Source organism: Physcomitrium patens, chromosome 14, assembly GCF_059467195.1.
Source record: "Physcomitrium patens ecotype Gransden chromosome 14, ASM5946719v1, whole genome shotgun sequence".
In the NCBI taxonomy this organism is placed as follows: domain Eukaryota; kingdom Viridiplantae; phylum Streptophyta; class Bryopsida; order Funariales; family Funariaceae; genus Physcomitrium; species Physcomitrium patens.
Genome location: NC_143423.1, coordinates 17,068,433 through 17,086,300, shown reverse-complemented (window position 1 = coordinate 17,086,300; position 17,868 = coordinate 17,068,433). Strand labels below are relative to the sequence as shown.

The following is a 17,868-nucleotide window of genomic DNA, read 5'->3' as shown; positions in this document are numbered from 1 at the left end:
ATAAATAAATTTGAAGAATTAATAAGAATAAGTTGTGGCAATAACAAAAACCTTGGTAGTATTTGCAACACAGTATATTTATTTATTTATTTATTTCACACACTATATAGTAAAATAATCACACCCTACATAGTAAAATAATCATAGAGAACGCGTTGGACCTGTAAACTTGAAAACCAACGGATTGAGCTAGTTCTGGGGCAGCGGGAAATCCATCCACGTCTAATTTACAGCCGATTGCTTGAAGCATGTCTGAAGTGTAATGCCAAATCAACACTAAATAGGTATCCAGTCATAGTAATATTCTACAGATTGCAATTGGGGCACTAAGCAGTGTGAAATGGAAGGGATGGACAATGGGAATGGCATAGTCGCTCTGAATAAACTGATCTGGTGTCTCGGTCATGGTTATTTCGGACATGCTTCGACAAGAATGATGCAAGGACACATCGTTTGATTAGCCAATTCCCGGCATTGGCACTAATACATATCAAAGAGCACGCAAACGGTCGCTCAATGCATCACCCACAAACTGGCCTTCCTCACAAAGGACTGCTGTTGGTAACAACCGCTGAAAACTGCTGCCAAGGTGTAACTACAACACAGTCCCAGTTCTGAACATGACCCGTCGCAAGCACTGAGTACTGGGGTGTCACGCTTCTGGCGCTACGTAGAATACAGACCTACTCATATCAAAAAGGCGCACGAGTTGCTCGTCGGACCTCCACTCTGCACTAACCTAAAATCTAGCTCGAGGGTCTCAATTAATGACTGCCAATTACTCCCTCTTGATGAATCAAAATCACGTTTAGACGGCAGATGTCTGAGGTGCACTGAACTGATGTCCAATCTTTCCATATCCTATTGTCCTGAAAATTCAATCTTTTGAGGATCTGAAAGTCCTGTCTGCTGAGGAACTTTCTCTTTTTTGTTCTTCTTGGGGATGGTATCTTTGCCAATGCCTGCACCGGTAGTGGTTTGTTGCTTTTTGGTGGCGATACCCACAATGTGAGGATCTTGGAACCCAAGAACTACTTGGTACTTTATAACCTCGAAACCTTTGGTTTTCTGTAGTACACAAAGAGTATTCACAATTGAGACACTAGCACTACATAAGATTGCGTCCGGAATTTCAGCTGTGAACGACTGCGTTCCTGCATTTACCAATTTATGCATGATTAACAATTTACTAAGAATACTTACGTCTATCTGAGGAAAAAAGCTAGACAGCAGTAAGCCTCAGTTAACCATACAAAACGGTGAAAGAGCCCCAGTACCAGAATAAACGACAATAAGTCGCGTGTGACGGTATATTTTTTCCCAAACAACTTTCCGAGGCCCTCTATACTCTGCTGAGCTGCTAGCACCAAAGGATTCTCAGCTCCAACATTCTCGATGTAGATAAATTTCTGCATCAAGTAACTGAGTTACGAAGTGGCAGATCAACGCCCAAGGCTGCATTTATTACACATGCGAGGGAATACTAAGAACCTTGGAATCCTTGTTCTACTCTGTTCCAATAATGAAGGTGTTGGACAACTCCCCCATTAAAGAACGACAACATTGATAGTCTCTCAGACATGATCTAGCAACATGCGACCTTAGATTTTATTAATAACCCAAGTGCATTTACCAAACAACAAAGGCATTGCAGTAGATCCATACAAAGCTGTCACAATCCAATCTGTGTTGATGTTCTAGGAAATGCGAGTAGAAGATGCACCTTCCCAGGCTTCAATACTCGGACAGCATCACGTAAGACAGTTTCAACTTGTTCATCTGACATATCTTCCATTCCCTGAACACTAACCTGCAGATTTAAACACAGACAAATTAGACATCAAAGAAAAAGCGTATTCTTTAGCAAGGCATCTTTGCTTTCCACGCAACATGACGAGAGTTGCAAAACAAATAAATAATAACAGTCATAATAATAATAATCATAATCATTATACACAGATAAAGAAGCCTTTCTTCAGCACAAAATCGCTGTTGATCCGCACGAGATGGATATGAATGTACCACTGCGTCCATACTGTTTGCTGGAAGCCGTGAGACGTCAGGTAAAATTCGAATGGGCACCTTCGCGTAAGCAGCTGTTCCCATACGGACGTCAAAAGTTAGGACAACTATGAACTGAGCGAATCGCAAGAGAACAAAAAGTTCTGAGCTACACTTGGCACTAGAAAGATAGAGATTCACTGCAGCATCTTCGCATGAATTATTCAGAATCAAGCATACAAATGAGAGATAAGAGCACAGTCCACGTCATCCTTGGAAGTCAAACACATTCCCATGACATGAGAAGATTGTTTGAATAAAACCTTGGGCTTCAAGCATCGGAACCTTAGGGTTCGGATTGACTCCAACCACTTGCACTGTATCCTTTGGGTAATAATACAAATTTCGGCCTTCTCCAACGCTGAAATCCACGACCCGTGCCCCACCTTTTGGCACATGCAGCGCAAGCATATGTGCTATAATCAACTGGTGCAAGACATTTCCAAGTCGATTCAGCACTGCTCCCGAGTTTCCACCTTCTTCGTCATTTACATATAAGCGACTCACGTCTATACAATACCAGAGAGAAGATTGCTACGTGGAATCACTCAGTCTATGCTACGACCGCACAAGGCAAGAATTATAATTTTCGAACACATCACGATTTTCGGTTGAAAGTAGCTAGAAATTCTAAGAAATCTGACTATTTGCACATGAAGAGTTATGTTCAGAGGGAAGATGAGAGCTAGGGACTAAAAAACCAAGAATTGAAGGTTCCAGATAGATGCCTCAGAATGAGAGGAATGAGGCGTGCAATTGAATGTTCGTTTTCATACCACTCTACCTTGCATTAGAATCCAGCACTTTCAAAAGAATACTCCCCCTCAACTAGCAGAACGCTTAGAGCCATATACCACACGTGGAACACAGTGAATTTCGACAAGCCTCGAGAAATTCAGAATTCTCACTTGCATTCTAAAGTAAACGACAGTGCGGAAAACTCCGAAGCTCAGAGCACCGGTCACCAATGACCCGAGCACAAATGTGGTGGCGTCGATTTCTGGAGGCGCCAATATTATCGGCTCCAACGGCACCATCGCCCTGGGCCCTTGAGCTTGCCGCCTTTTCTGCGCAAAAACACCGTTTAGTCCTCCAATTTAATGCACGACAGCAGGCGGAATCGACAGCGAACTGGACAGGGAACTCACACCTGACGGGATGACCCGGCGCAGCAATCCGCAATCGAAGCAGGGCAGCGTCCAGAGTGACCAGCTGCGACGAAGAAGAGGCCAGCAAGCGCCTGCTTCGGTCACCAGTAGGTGCGGAGCTACGCCATTGCAAGGTGGAGCCCGTGACACACGAGGCAGAACCGCATGCAAACGCCATAGCCAGAGGAATCGCTGCAAAAACACTGCACCACCACCACCACCACCGCCACGATAAACAAAAACAAACAGAGAGTGCGTGACACGGCCAGGCCATCCAGCAAGCCCCATCCTCCCCCCACATAATTTGTGGTTCATTCCAAGGCTCTGCACTCACTCCCCATCCTCTTGGATGGATAGATAGATGGATGATATTACCTCCCTCATCTCATCCTCTCTTTCTCGTTCATTCTGAACTCGTCCATCTCCCACTGTTGTTGTGGGTGTGCAACGTCAGCAGGTGACGTGGACTTCTCTAGCAAGGCCAAGCTTAGCCAGAACAATGGAGCTCGTGTGAAGGAATAAATAACTTTTCGAATTCTGTAGAACGTTTAAGTCTCAGATTTATGAATAAACTTAGATATTCAAAATCTAGTCAATAAAGTTAAGTTGTGAGAGTTAAAAAAAAAATGTTTTATTTTATAAATTATTTTCTTAGCTATATTATATTGGAGCAACGTTTCAACAATTTTTGCGTATGTATTCTTCCTCGTTTAAATTAAATTAAATTAAAAAAAATTCCCCTTTCACACAAAAAGCACATATTTAAAACACATGCTTTTAAATCACTTTCAAGGTGTTATAGACTGCATTCAAATATTTTTCAAGTGACAGAAGTAACAGTTACAATGATTTAAATTATTTTACAGTTGAAGCTCACAAAAACATTATGGTTATTTTATGGTACATATTAAACTAAATAAATAACTTGACCTGCAAATATTTTTGGCACAATAGTGGCTCGTTGAAATAAACTAAATTCATTATATAATTCCTAAAATCCAGTCGATCGAAACAAAAAAACTTACAAACATAAAAAAAGAAGATGATTTTTCAAGAAGTGAATCAAATAGTTTGGTGGGGTAATTCTCAAATGGAGAAAACTATCATGACATTAAGATTTTGTTTTTTGCGCACAAGCTATTTTGAAAGCCATGCTTTCTTCCCTCCAACGGTGGGACAGAATGAGAAGCGTAAATTGAGATCCGCTTGATACCCGGATCTTGTCATACAGTTATCTGGGTTAGAGGACATAGAGAGCTATGTTGATCCGGATATATACATCGCATGTTGTAGCCTGGGTAGGGGAAGGGTTGGGGGGGGGGGGGGTTGTTCTTGCCCTCTTCGTCGTCGTCGTCGTCCTCATGGTGGTGGTGGTTGTGGAGCAAGCAAGGACGATCGAATTGCTCTGGCAACCTCTCCCTCGCTCGCCCGCTCGCATTCTTCCTTCTCGCCAGCTCTCCTCCTACTCTGTCTCCTCGGACCGCTCTCATTACGGGAGGGTCATTCACCCCTTGGCGTTGATGAAGCTGTTTATCGATGTCGAACTTAGTCCCGATGAAATCCCCTCAGCAACGGAGCTCTTTCGAATTTTAAGGTGGCTGCGCTTCTCCCTATTTTTACCATCTTTTTTTGGCTGTTCAGAGTAGGACGTCGCTCGAAATAGTGGTGGTAGAGAGCTTCTTTCTGTTCTGGAGGTGGAGGAGAGTGAATGGAGTCTGTGGTGGAAGTGGTAAGTGGCTTGGAGCTAGGGTCGAGTTGGCTATGGAGTTTTCCTGAAGAAGATTAATACGTGATTTTAGGTGCTAGGATAGCTCTCCACAAACCCACTTACCTTCACCAATTTTTATTATTTTTTATCTCTTCATTTTCATTTTTTATTTTGAAACAGAAGGCGAAGGAAAAAAAGAAAAAAAAATAAAACAAGAATGGCATACCTTAGTCATCCTTTTTGAATGTTCTCAATTCTGGCTGTAAGGTCCAAGGCGAATGTTGTTAGGGTTTTGGTGCTGATTGGTGTCAAATGCGTATTTCTGGGCTCGAGGGTTTATGTTCATGGTTTAGTGTATAATTGTCAAGGTTAGGCCCCTACTCAAGCGAGCTCAGTGATTTGATTCGGTGGGTTGTATGGAAGGTTGCCATGATATAATCTCCGTCCTGGCTTTGAGGTGCTGTTAGAGATGTCTTCAGGCTTCTAGTATATATACATATGTGTAGAGATTTCATTTGCAATCATGAATTTCGGCACTTGAGGGCATTTTTAGCTGTCCATGATTGCCACTACTAACAGAGGTAAAGTGAGTAGTAATTGAAGACTGGTTGTATTCTCGACTGGCATCAGGGCGTTAACAGATCACGTGAAAACACGAGACGTAGGTAAGCTGTTCCAAACTCTCATCTTGAGGCTGGAGGATGGCAGCCAGCTTGATCGAGTCAGTAAAGAAATCGCCACTCTTCTTACAGATCCATCTGAAATGGTTAGCATCTTTCGCCTTACTTACTGCCCAGTGGCTTCAATTATAACGCTTACCTGCACAAATGTGGTTTTTAATTAGGAGGAGCATGGATTTCATACACTCATGAGAACACCTAGCAGTGGCAGCGGACGACAGATCATAACCTCTCTGGTTTGGTGGTTTGTGTAACTAGGAAACAAAATAAAAGTTAAAATTAAATTAAAAAATTGAAATTTGGGAGAAACTACTCGGATGTGTGGAACATTTTCCAAGGTTTTCGCAATATCATCCGAGTGTATCTGGTCTCGAGCTCTTGGCAAGCGATTAGAATCGAGTTGCTATATTTATTTGTTTGGTTGTTTTGTTTATTTGTTTGTTTTTTCGGAGCTGAATCTCCAATGTGCGGCCCTGTATTTGCAGATGTTAGAGGAGTTTCAAGCTGCTTTTGTGGCTGTGGTGTTTAACCATGAGTTGGTTTTGCGACAGCAAAGTGTTGTGCCATTCATGTTCCTTTTGCCGAGGTCAGCTTAGCATTGTTTTTGGAGTCTGGTTTCTTTATTGAACTTCCATGGCTATTACATACAGTTTTGATGATAGCAAGATAATCATGAATTTAGATTACAATTAGTTCAGGCGTGTGGGGGTTGAAATGGAAGACATTCCCGGTTAATTGACAATGATAAGTAGGACTTGATTGTATCATTTATTGAAGAGTCATTATCACATTATTTAGAATTTTATTTCGAGATCTTTTTTCTTATCCTGCAGACTACCAGATCAGGCAAAATCTCGAATGCGGGAATTCCTTATTCCTAAGGTATTTTTGTTACATTTAGGCCACTTTCGAGATTGGTATTGGTCTTGCAATAGTTAACACGGGAAAGAAGATTACAGTTTAATACATTCTTGTTGAGCGGCAACCTTGTCTTTATCAAGGTTAAATTCGTCATATGCATACAAGGTATTATCTGAGTTATGTGTCCTCACAAAGTCATGTGTTACTTTTGAAGGTTTTGAAGCATTTGACAGTGAGGAGACCAGTGGAAGCAAGTCGCATGGAATTTTTTGCTCATGCTGAGGCTTTTGCAACTCTTGTGAACTTGGAATTTGTTCCAATGAATGGTGCGTTCAAGGATTGGATCTTCTTTCGTTTTAATGTTTGGGAAGGAAGGTCCACATCGCGCTTAATTACACCATCTGTATGAACCTTCTGGTTCATATTCGATGTTCATCCATTAGATGAAGTTTTATCTGTCCTTTGCAGGCGCTGTCACCACTATTATCACTCTACTAAGAAAACCAGAGACGCGGTGTGCTGCTGTTACCATGCTTGGGAAGACTGTAGAGTTGTGTTTACAGCAGGTAGATATCTTTCTTTAGTGCCGTACAAGGTCTATAGATCTCGAATACAGATCATGATCCGAGATCCTAAATTCTCATCCAACATGTTTGTTTTTTGATGTATGAGGATAAGTTTAAGGGGCTGTAACGTGGAAAACATGTTGAGACTGTTGTATTTACGGTGCATCGATTGGATCGCAGCTCACTGAAAAATGTGATCCGAGCATACTCCAAGATCTTAACACTGCTTTACAAAAGGTCACTGAAGACGCATTTCAGTGAGTATTTTACGCTTTTACATCTTCCAAACTTTGAAATTCTTTGAAACGAAGAGATGGGTTTGTTTTACTTGCTTCGATTTTCAAATGGATAGGGCGATTTTGTGTACTGTTGGTATATTACTCTTTTCAAACGCAATGGGGAATTGGAATGAACAAAATAAAAAACTGTAAACTTTTGGGCGTTATGATCTATACTGCTGAATACTGGAGATAGCTTTCGTATCCTCTCCATTTTAAACTTTGAACCCTGAAAACAATGGTCTGACGATTACAGGGGCTATGCCTGACCTTTTTGCATGATAGGTATGACATCAACTATATCGAGGAAAGCATGGGGTGGTGTCCTCCTCTAATCGGAATAGGAGATTCACACGACTCACCAAGCTCTGGCTCTTTGTCAGTATTGGGAGACGCGAATACGGGAATGGTGATGGATTCGTCATCAGTTTCTCCCGGTATGTTGAGGAAATGGCAGCATCAAATCTGATACTTGATATCAAGTGCTTGAAAACATCTAATCATTGGTCAGATAATTCTCTGTTGGTAAGCACCTCTTGTTCTCATGCAATCTTGACGTGGTTTTGAGAAGACTAGCTGGTTATGTCCATTCGTTAAACTAGTAGGACCTGTAATTTTACTGGCCATTTTGAATTCGTCTGCATCCTGTGGCAGTGGATTTGAACAATCCTTCACGTAGTATCTTTACGTAGTTTGAAGATTCAAGGCATATTATAGTACTATTGCAAGGCAAAGCTAGTAGGGTACTAGTCTTCGACTCAGTAAGTGTGGAAAAGGTAGGGGACAAATGGTTTCGCACGGACCAATCGCAATAAAATTATTATATTGTGAGAAACTGTGGGGCTGATTTTGTCGCGTCTTGAGCGTTGACATTGCACCATTTTCCGAACTGGTTGGCTTGGCAATCACTCAATAGTAAGTCAAATGCATGTAGTAGTTGTGCACTAAAGTTCGCCTTCTGGACGTATAATAGAATATGTCCAAGTACATAGATGTCGGGCATCATACTACTACCTGATTGCTCATCTCCATCGCTAATTTCCTACTAAGGCCGACACGGTTTAGAACAGAGCGTGTTTCTCTTAAGTTCTTAATCGGCGATCAGTATATATATCACAAGTGAAAAGTTTTTATGCTGCATTCGAATGAGATGTTCGGGTCTACATACATGGAATCATATCCTAACCAACGCAGCATTATACTTGCTATGTCCTTTGATATGTACTGTTTGTCCCTGGTATTGACAGTTTACACTATTGTCCGGTTTACGGAGGCATTTATGTTCATTTACACTTTTGAAGAATGTACGTTTCTCAAGTTTAGTTGATCCGTAATTTTATGCTCTGCAACTATTGCATAATTTTCTAATTCTGTGTTTACACCATACTCTGGTCTTGCCCACGAGTATATGAACTATACTCTGCCAAGTTCCTCACAAAGCAGTGAGGATTGGTTAGGTTATTAAATCCAATTAGCTAGTTAGTGGTGGAAAGGGTGGCAGTGGCTGTTTACGTAGTTGATTGGGGATTTTGATACTTGACCCAATAATGTAGCTCATCGTAAGGGTGACAAACCATTTCGTAATGTCTTTCTCCCTTCAAAATATTAAGTGGGTATTTATACTACAGGGAGGAGATTAGAAGTCATAATTTTTTAAGATTTTTGATTGGCTAAAATTGTTAAATTTTATATAATTGGTATTATAATTAAGAAGTCTAAGCCAAATACCCTAAAGAGAAAAGATGAAGTGGAGTATATTCTTTTCTAATATGGCATAAATGTGTTAAAAAAATGCTTTAAATGACTATTAACAAATGACATTAAAACATATTGTTTAATGCTTCTTGTAATTGTTTGAATCAAGAAATATGTTGACATATTTAGATTACTATTAAGACTTATATTAAAAGAATGATTAGATCAATTACATGGTTTCTTCTCACTTTATGCTATACTTATAGGCCAAGGTTTTCAAAAAAGACTTCACTTAAGTGACAAACTCTTATAAGGCTTTTTCACCATGGCTTTCAAAGAGGGCTTTTAGGTATAAAGCCCTCCTAAAAAAAATTCCAATCTATTATTATAGACTTCTTGAATGAATGTGCATTTATCTCATTAAATATTTCTTGTTTGTGGAATAACAAAAAGGAGTTGATTTTATTTATTCATTTGTTGTTGATTATATAACAATATAATTTTAAGCAACAATTAGGCAAAATAATTTTGCTAAGGTTGTTAATTAGAGTGCATATGCCAACTAAATTAATAAGAAGTCTAACCTCTCTACAAAAAGATTGTTGATATCTTTTAGTTTTTGTAAATATTTAATCTTTTTGTACAATTTTTAAATTAAAAGATTAAATTATAATAATTTAAAAATAATTATATTTATTATTTTAAAATTATTATAGTGAATAAATAAAAATATATAATTTTCATTAATAATCTAAAGATATTTTTTTAAATCATTTTTGATTGTCACAACTATATATCAAAAAGAAAAATATTGCATATTTGTAACATGACTTTATTTCTTCTAAAGTACAACACATTAACAAAAACTTTTCTACAAACTTACACACTTTCTACTTGTATTCACATATTGTATTAGTATTTCATTATTATCAAGTGAATACAATATGCCACGAAGTTGCTTCAACTAAGTATCTATTGATAACAAAATATAACGTTAATATATTCACAAGTTATTTCTTACAAAATTTAGATTCTATTCTAATTTGAATGTATTCATAAATAACATGCTAAAGTACAATTTTTTTGTATTATGTAGCTCTAAAGCTATTTTGATATTCTTCGGTAGTATTTAAGTCATCTTAATGGCACAAATTATCAACTCAAATATCAACTTTGAATTTATAAAAGTTAATAACAGATTTTTTTTTTTTTTTTTTTTTTTTTTTTCCTATTCTTGACAAAATAATAATAATAAAAAGAACTATATAACTTATATGACATATTTCTAAATTCTAAAGTAGAAACTATTTTTTAAACAAAAAATAGATTATAATTTACAAAAAAAATTATTTATGCTTAACAATCAAACAATTCTATCAATATGCTTTGTGTGAGTGTATATGTATGTGAAGTTATGTAATAAAAAAAGTTATGTAACTTACACTCTCTTTTTGTCTCTTTGATATACAAACATACATACATATACATTGATATATGTTTTATCTATCATTAAAATTCCTTGCTTTGCTTTAAGAGTAATACTTTAAAGCAATGGAATTGCAAATGCATATGAAGGAAGTAAAATTAATTTCTATAGATAATAAATATAATTTCTAGATTCATTTCTCCACTATTGGATCCCAAACCAATGAAATCCAACCACATTCATTATGAATACCATATTCTTCATGATGGATAGATCAAAATCAGTAAAAACTTGGGTCTATTTAACATTCTCCTAAATTTACAATAATCATGTTCACACATTTCAATTACAAAACCAAGTGAAGTATGAAAAAATATCTATTTATTCATTCGTACACAAAAAGAAAAGCACGGTCAAGGAATGAAGGAAGCCTCACATTCGACCACGTGTCATGAATGAAGGTTCACTTCCAACTGGAATGAAGATGAAAGGCAGGCGGTTATCCAACGAACCTCCGTCCGTCGGTCCGCCGTCCGTCACGCTCAAACGTCCCATGGACGGAGCCGCACCACTCCATGGGACGACGACGAGGAGGACAACGACGGATCACGAGGACGAACGATAGAGAACGAGGACAAACGATAGAGAACGAGGACAAACGACGAAGGACAGAGGAGGACGTGGGAGGAGAGGCAATTCACACACAATGGGACGTGGGAGTTGAGCTCGCTATTCGTTGATTTGCTGAGACAGAGGAGTGAGTGCAATTTTTCTAATGCTGAGGCTATAATCCCTTTTCACATTTTGTGTTTTTGTCGTCCGTGCGTGTTGTTGTGCTCGTGGTGTCGGGATTTTGCGACTGTGCTCTTTTGTTGGAAGGTATTGATTGGATTGTGGAGCGTTGCCTGGTGGTCGTCCGCTTGAAAGTGTTAGGTCAAGGCGTTTGAAGATGAGTGTAAGGAAGGGGCTGTGTTGGTGTTAAGGCGTGTTCACAAGAGAAAGGGGAATTCGGGTGGATGGACTTGTGGTTCGCGATGGCGGTGTGTTAGGTCAATGACGGAAGGGGTGGTGTTGCGAGAGAGAGAGAGAGAGAAAGCGTGGAGCGTGGAGTGAGAACAGCTCTGAGAGGACAGGAATGGCAGGGAGATATACGCAATTTTCACCATCGACAGGAGGCTCTCCGCAACTAGGCATACGCCCCTCGAGTGTCGTCGCTGAGCACGATAAGTATAAGTATGTTAAGCTCTCGCTCTCTTCCTTGAATCGCTGGCGTTTCTGTCGTGGAGTCTATGTTCTGATTTGTGAGTTGGTGTCTGGGTTTGATTTGATCTTCATCGCCTGTGTATTGAGTGCGAAGCCATCTTCAGGAGCTAGATAGAAAACAGGAAGTCTGATGATGTTTGAAAAGTTCAATCAAGTGCTTCCTTCATTTTCTGCTGGTTGTGACGTCGTCCTTTGTCCTCGTCTATCATAACTTTCAATTGATTCTGCTATTAAAGAGCATTCCAGTTCTATCCCCTGTGAACCTGTTTTTCTTTTTCTTTTTCTTTTTTCTTTCTGTAACGGAGGCGAATACAAGAAAGTTTTTGTTACGATGCAAAATGCCAGTCAATGCAGATTACAATTTGATGGATTTTAGCACAAGTCTAAATGTTGGAGTTTTGCTCATCATATTGTTTGACACCGAAGATGTAGTCTGGTTAGATGCAACACGAATTTTTCATCGTTTATCCTTGGTCTTACTGTCATGAACAGATTGTCGTTTCCTTCCAATTCTTCCAATTATTGACTTAATTCTTATGAAAATAGAAATGATTTGGAGATTACAATCATCGGACTGTCGTACCCTTCCTTTTGTTGTTTCAATGTTCGCTGTAGTAAGAGTATTTCTAAGAAGTTAAACATGCTGTCTAACTACTTTTTAACTGGAAAAAGGCTAGAGAGTCTTTGTCGGAGTCTCAGTCGAACGTGCAGGTCAAGTTCAAATCTTTTCCAGTACCACACAAGCAGAACTTTTTGACCAGATGGCTTTGTAATTGTAATGTGCAGGTATCTTTCTGAACTGCTCGCGGAAAGACAGAATTTAGGACCTTTCATGCAAGTGCTTCCCAACTGCAGTCGTTTGTTGAGTCAAGGTGATTATTAGGTGTTTTTATGGATCCTTTCTTCAAAATATAACTTCTTCACGACTCATTGATTTTCATTTATTCTCACCAGTTTTATATGCAACAATCAGTAAGTGGTTTTGTAGTCTTGTCTTACGGAAACATATACCCCTATAATGCATTATTGTATAGGATGGTTTCTAACAATCGGAGCACGTGTTGGACAGAGATTGTGCGAGTAACAGCGCTTGTTGGAAATTCGTCCTTTCTCGACCAAGATGGTGTGGATCATGGAAGTCCTCTCTCATTAGGCACACGTATAAATAATGGTGGTTCAGGCGACTTGAATGGCTGGGGAGATGTATGCCCCTGATCACTCCTTTTTTTATGGTGCATCGGTTTGCTCAGCATGTAATTATAGTTATGTTGCTTTGCGTTGTGTTCTTCCTGAATACTTGAGTCTAAGTAACGATTATTCATAAATTGTGGATGTGGTGCTTCAGAGGCTTGGACTATCTCAATCAGGTTGGCATGGGACTCCTGCTACTCCTGCCGGGCCAATAGTGAAGAGGACCCAACGCATCGACGTTCCTGTTGATAAGTTCCCTAATGTATGTATCGAATTTCATGTGCTGAATAGTTTGTAATCGAGGGGCTTTATGTGAACGATGCTGCCTCAGTATTCAATCTCCAAATGAGTTTTTAGTTATTCACTGGTCGCGGCACATTCGGGCTTAAGAGGTCGTCATTAACCCTCGCAGTTCAACTTTGTGGGGAGAATTTTGGGTCCTCGTGGAAATTCCCTTAAGCGAGTTGAGGCTTCAACAGGTTGCCGTGTGTTAATTCGCGGCCGGGGTTCAATCAAAGACACTGCTAAGGTCAGTTCAGTTCTGAAAGTTTCGATGGATTGAGCATCTTCCAACTTTTACAATTCATGTCTTTCAATCTTATATTTTCCAATCTTTAATGTAGTGCTGATACCAGGTGTACAGGCAACAGTCACTCTTTTGAAACAGCAGCAAAGGATCGTATATGATGCCTCCATTTTGGTACTCTTTGTTTTTGCTTGGACCCAATTTCCTAAATTGGTGGGTATTTGTGTTTGCAGGAAGATAAAATGAGAGACAAACCTGGTTTCGAGCATTTGAATGAACCTTTGCATGTGTTGGTCGAGGCAGAGCTCCCAGCTAACATAATTGATCAGCAACTTATTCATGCCCGTGATATACTTCTGGATCTGCTCAAGCCTGTGGTATGTTTACGTCGGATATATGTTAGCCAGTAAAAATAAAATAAAAAAGGAAATTATTGCACCGAAAGGTTCTAAAGTTATCACATTTTATTGTTTCAGGTCTTTTCTATCGCTTTTATCTGTTTTGAAAAATGTTGACAGACCCAAATTGTGAATAAGCACTCACGAGTGTGGGCTGATGTACAACTTCTTCAGGATGAGACATTCGATATTGTGAAGAAGGCTCAGCTTCGTGAACTAGCTATGTTAAATGGCACTTTACGTGAGGAGAGTCCTGCATTCATGAGTGGCTTAGCATCCCCCTTCAACAACCCAGAAATGAAACGTGCCAAAACTCGGCGATAAGTGTCACCAAGAACTCTTCTAATTTAATGATTTCTCAGGACCATCCTGGGAATATCATCGCTAAGATTTCCTGCTGCTCATTCTCGAGGATCCTTTCTGAGGTGACATCGATGTATGAGTATCGCTGACAAGTGAAGCATGTCAAGTTGCGGCATCACTTTGCTTTCAAGAAGGTGCAGTTAATAACTATATAAGACCCTATTGAAGAATCGACTCTATGGTTTCTTCTCCTGCTTGTCAGATGTTCAATTATCCACCAGGTAGTGGTGATGTAGGTGTAGGCAGGAACTAGCACCGTAAACAAATGTCCCAGAGCTTCTGCGACCCAGTTTTCTTAGATGGCTCTGAAATTTTTAGGTTTGCTCAGTTTGTGGACATTGACGACCGAGTATCGAGGGTTCATATTGAGGATTTGCAAATTCCACTGACCAGAAATAGAGTAGTTTGGACTACGTATTGTCGAACTTGACTTTTTAGAGGTTTTCATTGTGATACGGTGTCCTTGACAACCATGTGCTTTAAAGAGGGATATTGGTGAGTACTTTTAAATTAAGTTTGTTTGGATGTCTATATTTGCATTATGAAGAAGTCAGGTTTAGTGTGCAACGTTTGTGTCCAATGTGCATGCTGGCAGTGGAAAATTTCCATTTCATGTGATTTTGGGATAACAGTCTGCTAGCAAGTCCCTTTTTTGCTAATGCTCGAAGCGTGAGTGGTGAGCGGTAGACGTCCAAATGCAACTTTTCGGTATATGGAATTGTTGACTCAAACTATCGAGGAGTTAGGATGGTGAAGTTCTTCATTTTTACCTGTCACGATCGGGTGGACATAGTTTTTATTTTGAGGTTTGACCAAGCGAATCTGATGTCTCTCTGACCCATGCCTCTGACTTAGCTGAGAATTCTGACGTCACGACTCCAAGGTACTTGCTAACATTAATCCCTCCAACTGACAGTAATCCATGACCAGAACATTGAAGAACAGGGCGGAAGCTGTTGTCTCTTGTAAATACACCACCTGTGGAGTCTGTAGCCAGTAGTGACGGCGTTGTTCATTCCCATTCGGTTAAGATGAACGGTATTTAGATTCGTGACGGACGGTTTCCTTTTTTCTTCATTCTATTTAACATCAAGTTGCGCATAAGCTGCATATGGTTTCCAGTATTGGGTGGACAAGATTCGTGATTCTGATATGTAGTGCGTACTCTGCGCAGGTCCTTGGCAACCAGAGGGACCTCTTTAGTATCGGTCAGGTGCGTGTGCGTATATGTGTATGGGTGTTTGAGATATCAAACATAGTTTTTGGAGCTGATCATTAGATCTTGACAGAGTGGGTCGATGTTATATTCCAACTCACTAGCCTGCTATTACGCTTTAGCAAAGTTGTATTTGATTGTTGCTTTTTGTTTTACGTGGAGGGTTAGGAGTATATTGGCGATTTTTTCCGTGGCCAACTTTCTCTATCTGAAGTTACTGATCGTTAACGCGTTCCAAGCAGGTTATTGAATATGGTCGAGTTGTAAGTGCCTGCAAATTTCAGTGACAGCTTTGGGAAACCAGCACCGTTGCAACAAGCACATCGGCAGGCGACTTGGTAACATCCTCTAGACTCCTGATCGTATCCATGCAGTTTAATTGACTGTTTGTCCTTCAAGTCATGAAAATGAATTCATTCAAAAAATTTCAACAACGTTAAACATTTTTGCAATGAACCATCAAAATCCATGTCGAATCGATGTAGGGTTATGTGCAATCTCAAACTGGACAGATTTAAAGAAGCCACATGCACAGTAAAAGCTCCAAGGAGTGGCAGTACTAGTTCAAACCTTTCTTTTTCTGAACATTTCTTTATGAATAATGTTGCGGCAATATTTTGCTTCAATGCAAAATGGTGCATGTATCTTAATGCTTAATGTTGTTCATGTCCTCTTGACATCTCATGTTATTTTTCCTTTGCGATTTTTTCCTTGTCGGGGGAGTAGCAAACTGGTTTTCTTTTCTCTAATTCTATTAAGAAAATATTGTTTGTACGACTGGGCGTGCTTAATATTAACGTCATCGATTCTGGTCGATGCTGAATGGTTTCTTTAGTTTGTGGTTGTCCTTATTACTTTTTGGCCAGACTTGGTGGTAATCATGAATTTTGTTTGCTCAATAACTTAGAAATCATGCTCATGTTCGTTTGCTTCAACTACCCAGGATTTCTCAGCTGGTAAGCTTGGTCTCAGTTCTCTTGTGGCGCAATCTTTTTTTGAAGAATCTAGGCTTGTTTGGTTTGTACTACGGATTCAGGAAAATCATCCTAGTTATCTTGTGAATCATAGTCTTCGACTTGGAACACTGCACTTTCTTCTGTTGAAGCTTTTATCTTTTTAGTCGCAGCATCATCGGCAGTCAGTTCAGCAGGAATCATTAGACAAGTTCTTGGCCACCATTATCTAGAATATACGCGGAACTCTATTGTCTGAGAGGTGCCTTTTGCTGCGTGCCACCTATTACATTAACACTCGTGAGGTTCAGCAAATTTTCCACGATGCTTTTGAGTTGCGTCTTGTGCTGTCCTTGGTGGCTAAGGGGACTTGCATTTGAAGTAAATTTGTTTTCATCTGAGAATGTGTAGTTGGCTTACGAGTTCTGCTGGTCATTTTTCTTTTGATTGGCCGATTCTGATTGCGAGCCTCTGGTGGGAGGAGGCATGTCTACGCAGTTCATGCAGAGTCATATTGTATGAATCATGGTTGTAGATTCATGCCCTTTGCACGCCCAAGGCATGCACAAGATGTCCCGACCTATTTGCAATACGTAGCGTTACTTCTGCTTTTTTCTTTTATGCGATGTTCCCTCTCGTGAACTATTCCCTCTATGAAGGCCCAGAGCTGTTTTGCAGGCTTGCCAAGAGGTCGTGCACAATTGTGTCTAGCGGGCACGAGTTCGTCACTGGTTAGGACAAAACCATGTGAGGGTGGGAGAAGCACTTCTAGTATTGCCTGCTATTATTCAAGAGACTCTACTACCAAGATATGTCTGGATTATTAATTGTGGGCAGAACTGGTAAGTTCAAAACTTTTTGTGTGATGCCCTTTCAGAATCTTGCCTAATTAAGGGTTCGAGGGTGAGTGCTCTTGAGCTTAAGGTCTGACCCAAATTGCGTCATCAATTGATTTTTAACTGTTCCCTTCCATCCATAAATTTGGGCTTTCTCTATTATCATTCAAGCTACAGTCAAGTTTTGGTTTTTTTATTGTAAAATGACCATCCCCATGAGTGTGTTTTGGTTTGCAGCATAAGGAAGCTCAGAATTAGTGTGCCAATTTTAACCATCAAGTTGCATTATATTTTAAATATTTTATTGTGCTTGTTATTATTTTTAAGGATTTTGAAAAATAATATCAGTAATTGTAAAGAAGTATCAGTGCTATCAAAGTCTTTATAATTTTTATGTGTTTATTTAAAGTTTGATATATCTTTCAAGATTTTCAAAAAAGACTGAAAACAAAAATAGAATAAATACTTAAAAAAAAACCAAAAAGTGAAGTAAAAGTTTACATGTGATGCATTCTAAGCTATTTAGAAATATTCATGTTTCAAATTGTACAATACAAATTTCAACCAGAGTGATAATTAACACATTTTATGTATCAGATTGTGTTTATGTTATAAATTTCATAGTTGTATCCAATTAGTTGTTGATAGACTTAAATCTCAATGCAATTATCTTAGCAATCCTTCAAACTTTTGTCAATA

General features: G+C 39.4%; 3 protein-coding genes across 11 annotated transcripts; 2 read left to right on the top strand and 1 right to left on the bottom strand.

Moving 5' to 3' along the window:
* Positions 1-423: 423 nt before the first annotated feature.
* LOC112291881 (uncharacterized) lies at positions 424-3,512 on the bottom strand. Of its 6 annotated transcripts, none has more exons than XR_016506469.1 (7): positions 3,210-3,512; positions 2,970-3,128; positions 2,325-2,487; positions 2,023-2,096; positions 1,724-1,810; positions 1,278-1,455; positions 424-1,154 (listed from the first exon to the last, which is right to left on the bottom strand). XR_016506469.1 is itself a non-coding variant. In XM_090256083.1 (7 exons), the coding sequence occupies exons 1-7, from the start codon at positions 3,495-3,497 to the stop codon at positions 1,089-1,091; spliced, it is 969 nt and encodes a 322-aa protein (XP_090112209.1). In that variant the 5' UTR covers positions 3,498-3,512; the 3' UTR covers positions 424-1,088. The 6 variants fall into 6 exon arrangements, 4 of the variants coding, with proteins under 4 accessions (XP_090112209.1, XP_090112208.1, XP_024395600.2 ...); XR_016506468.1 differs by having other exon boundaries at positions 424-1,068; XM_090256083.1 differs by having other exon boundaries at positions 1,278-1,409.
* A 1,016-nt stretch (positions 3,513-4,528) lies between these two features.
* Positions 4,529-8,137, top strand: LOC112291885 (uncharacterized). Of its 2 annotated transcripts, none has more exons than XM_073538716.1 (8): positions 4,529-4,803; positions 5,626-5,683; positions 6,083-6,183; positions 6,431-6,479; positions 6,673-6,784; positions 6,927-7,024; positions 7,205-7,281; positions 7,588-8,137. In XM_073538716.1, the coding sequence occupies exons 1-8, from the start codon at positions 4,571-4,573 to the stop codon at positions 7,769-7,771; spliced, it is 912 nt and encodes a 303-aa protein (XP_073394817.1). In that variant the 5' UTR covers positions 4,529-4,570; the 3' UTR covers positions 7,772-8,137. The 2 variants fall into 2 exon arrangements, with proteins under 2 accessions (XP_073394817.1, XP_024395606.1); XM_024539838.2 differs by having other exon boundaries at positions 4,530-4,803; positions 5,548-5,683.
* Positions 8,138-11,165: 3,028 nt separating this feature from the next.
* Positions 11,166-17,343, top strand: LOC112291884 (KH domain-containing protein At5g56140). Of its 3 annotated transcripts, XR_016506467.1 has the most exons (11): positions 11,244-11,656; positions 12,473-12,558; positions 12,756-12,889; positions 13,032-13,139; positions 13,290-13,406; positions 13,637-13,780; positions 13,976-14,298; positions 15,081-15,202; positions 15,339-15,377; positions 15,623-15,718; positions 17,012-17,343. XR_016506467.1 is itself a non-coding variant. In XM_024539837.3 (7 exons), exons 1-7 carry the CDS (start codon positions 11,559-11,561, stop codon positions 14,123-14,125), a joined length of 837 nt encoding a protein of 278 aa, XP_024395605.1. In that variant the 5' UTR covers positions 11,169-11,558; the 3' UTR covers positions 14,126-14,693. The 3 variants fall into 3 exon arrangements, 1 of the variants encoding a protein (XP_024395605.1); XR_016506466.1 differs by lacking the exon at positions 15,081-15,202 and having other exon boundaries at positions 11,166-11,656; XM_024539837.3 differs by lacking the exons at positions 15,081-15,202; positions 15,339-15,377; positions 15,623-15,718; positions 17,012-17,343 and having other exon boundaries at positions 11,169-11,656; positions 13,976-14,693.
* The last annotated feature ends 525 nt before the right edge of the window (positions 17,344-17,868 follow it).

What these genes read in the sequence shown, in the direction of transcription:
- LOC112291881 (XM_090256082.1), bottom strand. Translation starts at nt 3,497, where the DNA reads ATGGGGCTTGCTGGATGGCCTGGCCGTGTCACGCACTCTCTGTTTGTT. An exon ending in GCCGGGTCATCCCGTCAGGT is followed by an intron (nt 3,129 to 3,209) that starts GTGAGTTCCCTG and finishes GTTTTTGCGCAG; the next exon opens with AAAAGGCGGCAAGCTCAAGG. An exon ending in TCCGATGCTTGAAGCCCAAG is followed by an intron (nt 2,097 to 2,324) that starts GTTTTATTCAAA and finishes GTATGGGAACAG; the next exon opens with CTGCTTACGCGAAGGTGCCC.
- LOC112291885 (XM_024539838.2), top strand. Translation starts at nt 4,571, where the DNA reads ATGGTGGTGGTGGTTGTGGAGCAAGCAAGGACGATCGAATTGCTCTGG. An exon ending in TTACAGATCCATCTGAAATG is followed by an intron (nt 5,684 to 6,082) that starts GTTAGCATCTTT and finishes CTGTATTTGCAG; the next exon opens with ATGTTAGAGGAGTTTCAAGC. An exon ending in GGAATTTGTTCCAATGAATG is followed by an intron (nt 6,785 to 6,926) that starts GTGCGTTCAAGG and finishes TGTCCTTTGCAG; the next exon opens with GCGCTGTCACCACTATTATC.
- LOC112291884 (XM_024539837.3), top strand. Translation starts at nt 11,559, where the DNA reads ATGGCAGGGAGATATACGCAATTTTCACCATCGACAGGAGGCTCTCCG. An exon ending in CAATCAAAGACACTGCTAAG is followed by an intron (nt 13,407 to 13,636) that starts GTCAGTTCAGTT and finishes TTGTGTTTGCAG; the next exon opens with GAAGATAAAATGAGAGACAA. An exon ending in TGGATCTGCTCAAGCCTGTG is followed by an intron (nt 13,781 to 13,975) that starts GTATGTTTACGT and finishes CAACTTCTTCAG; the next exon opens with GATGAGACATTCGATATTGT.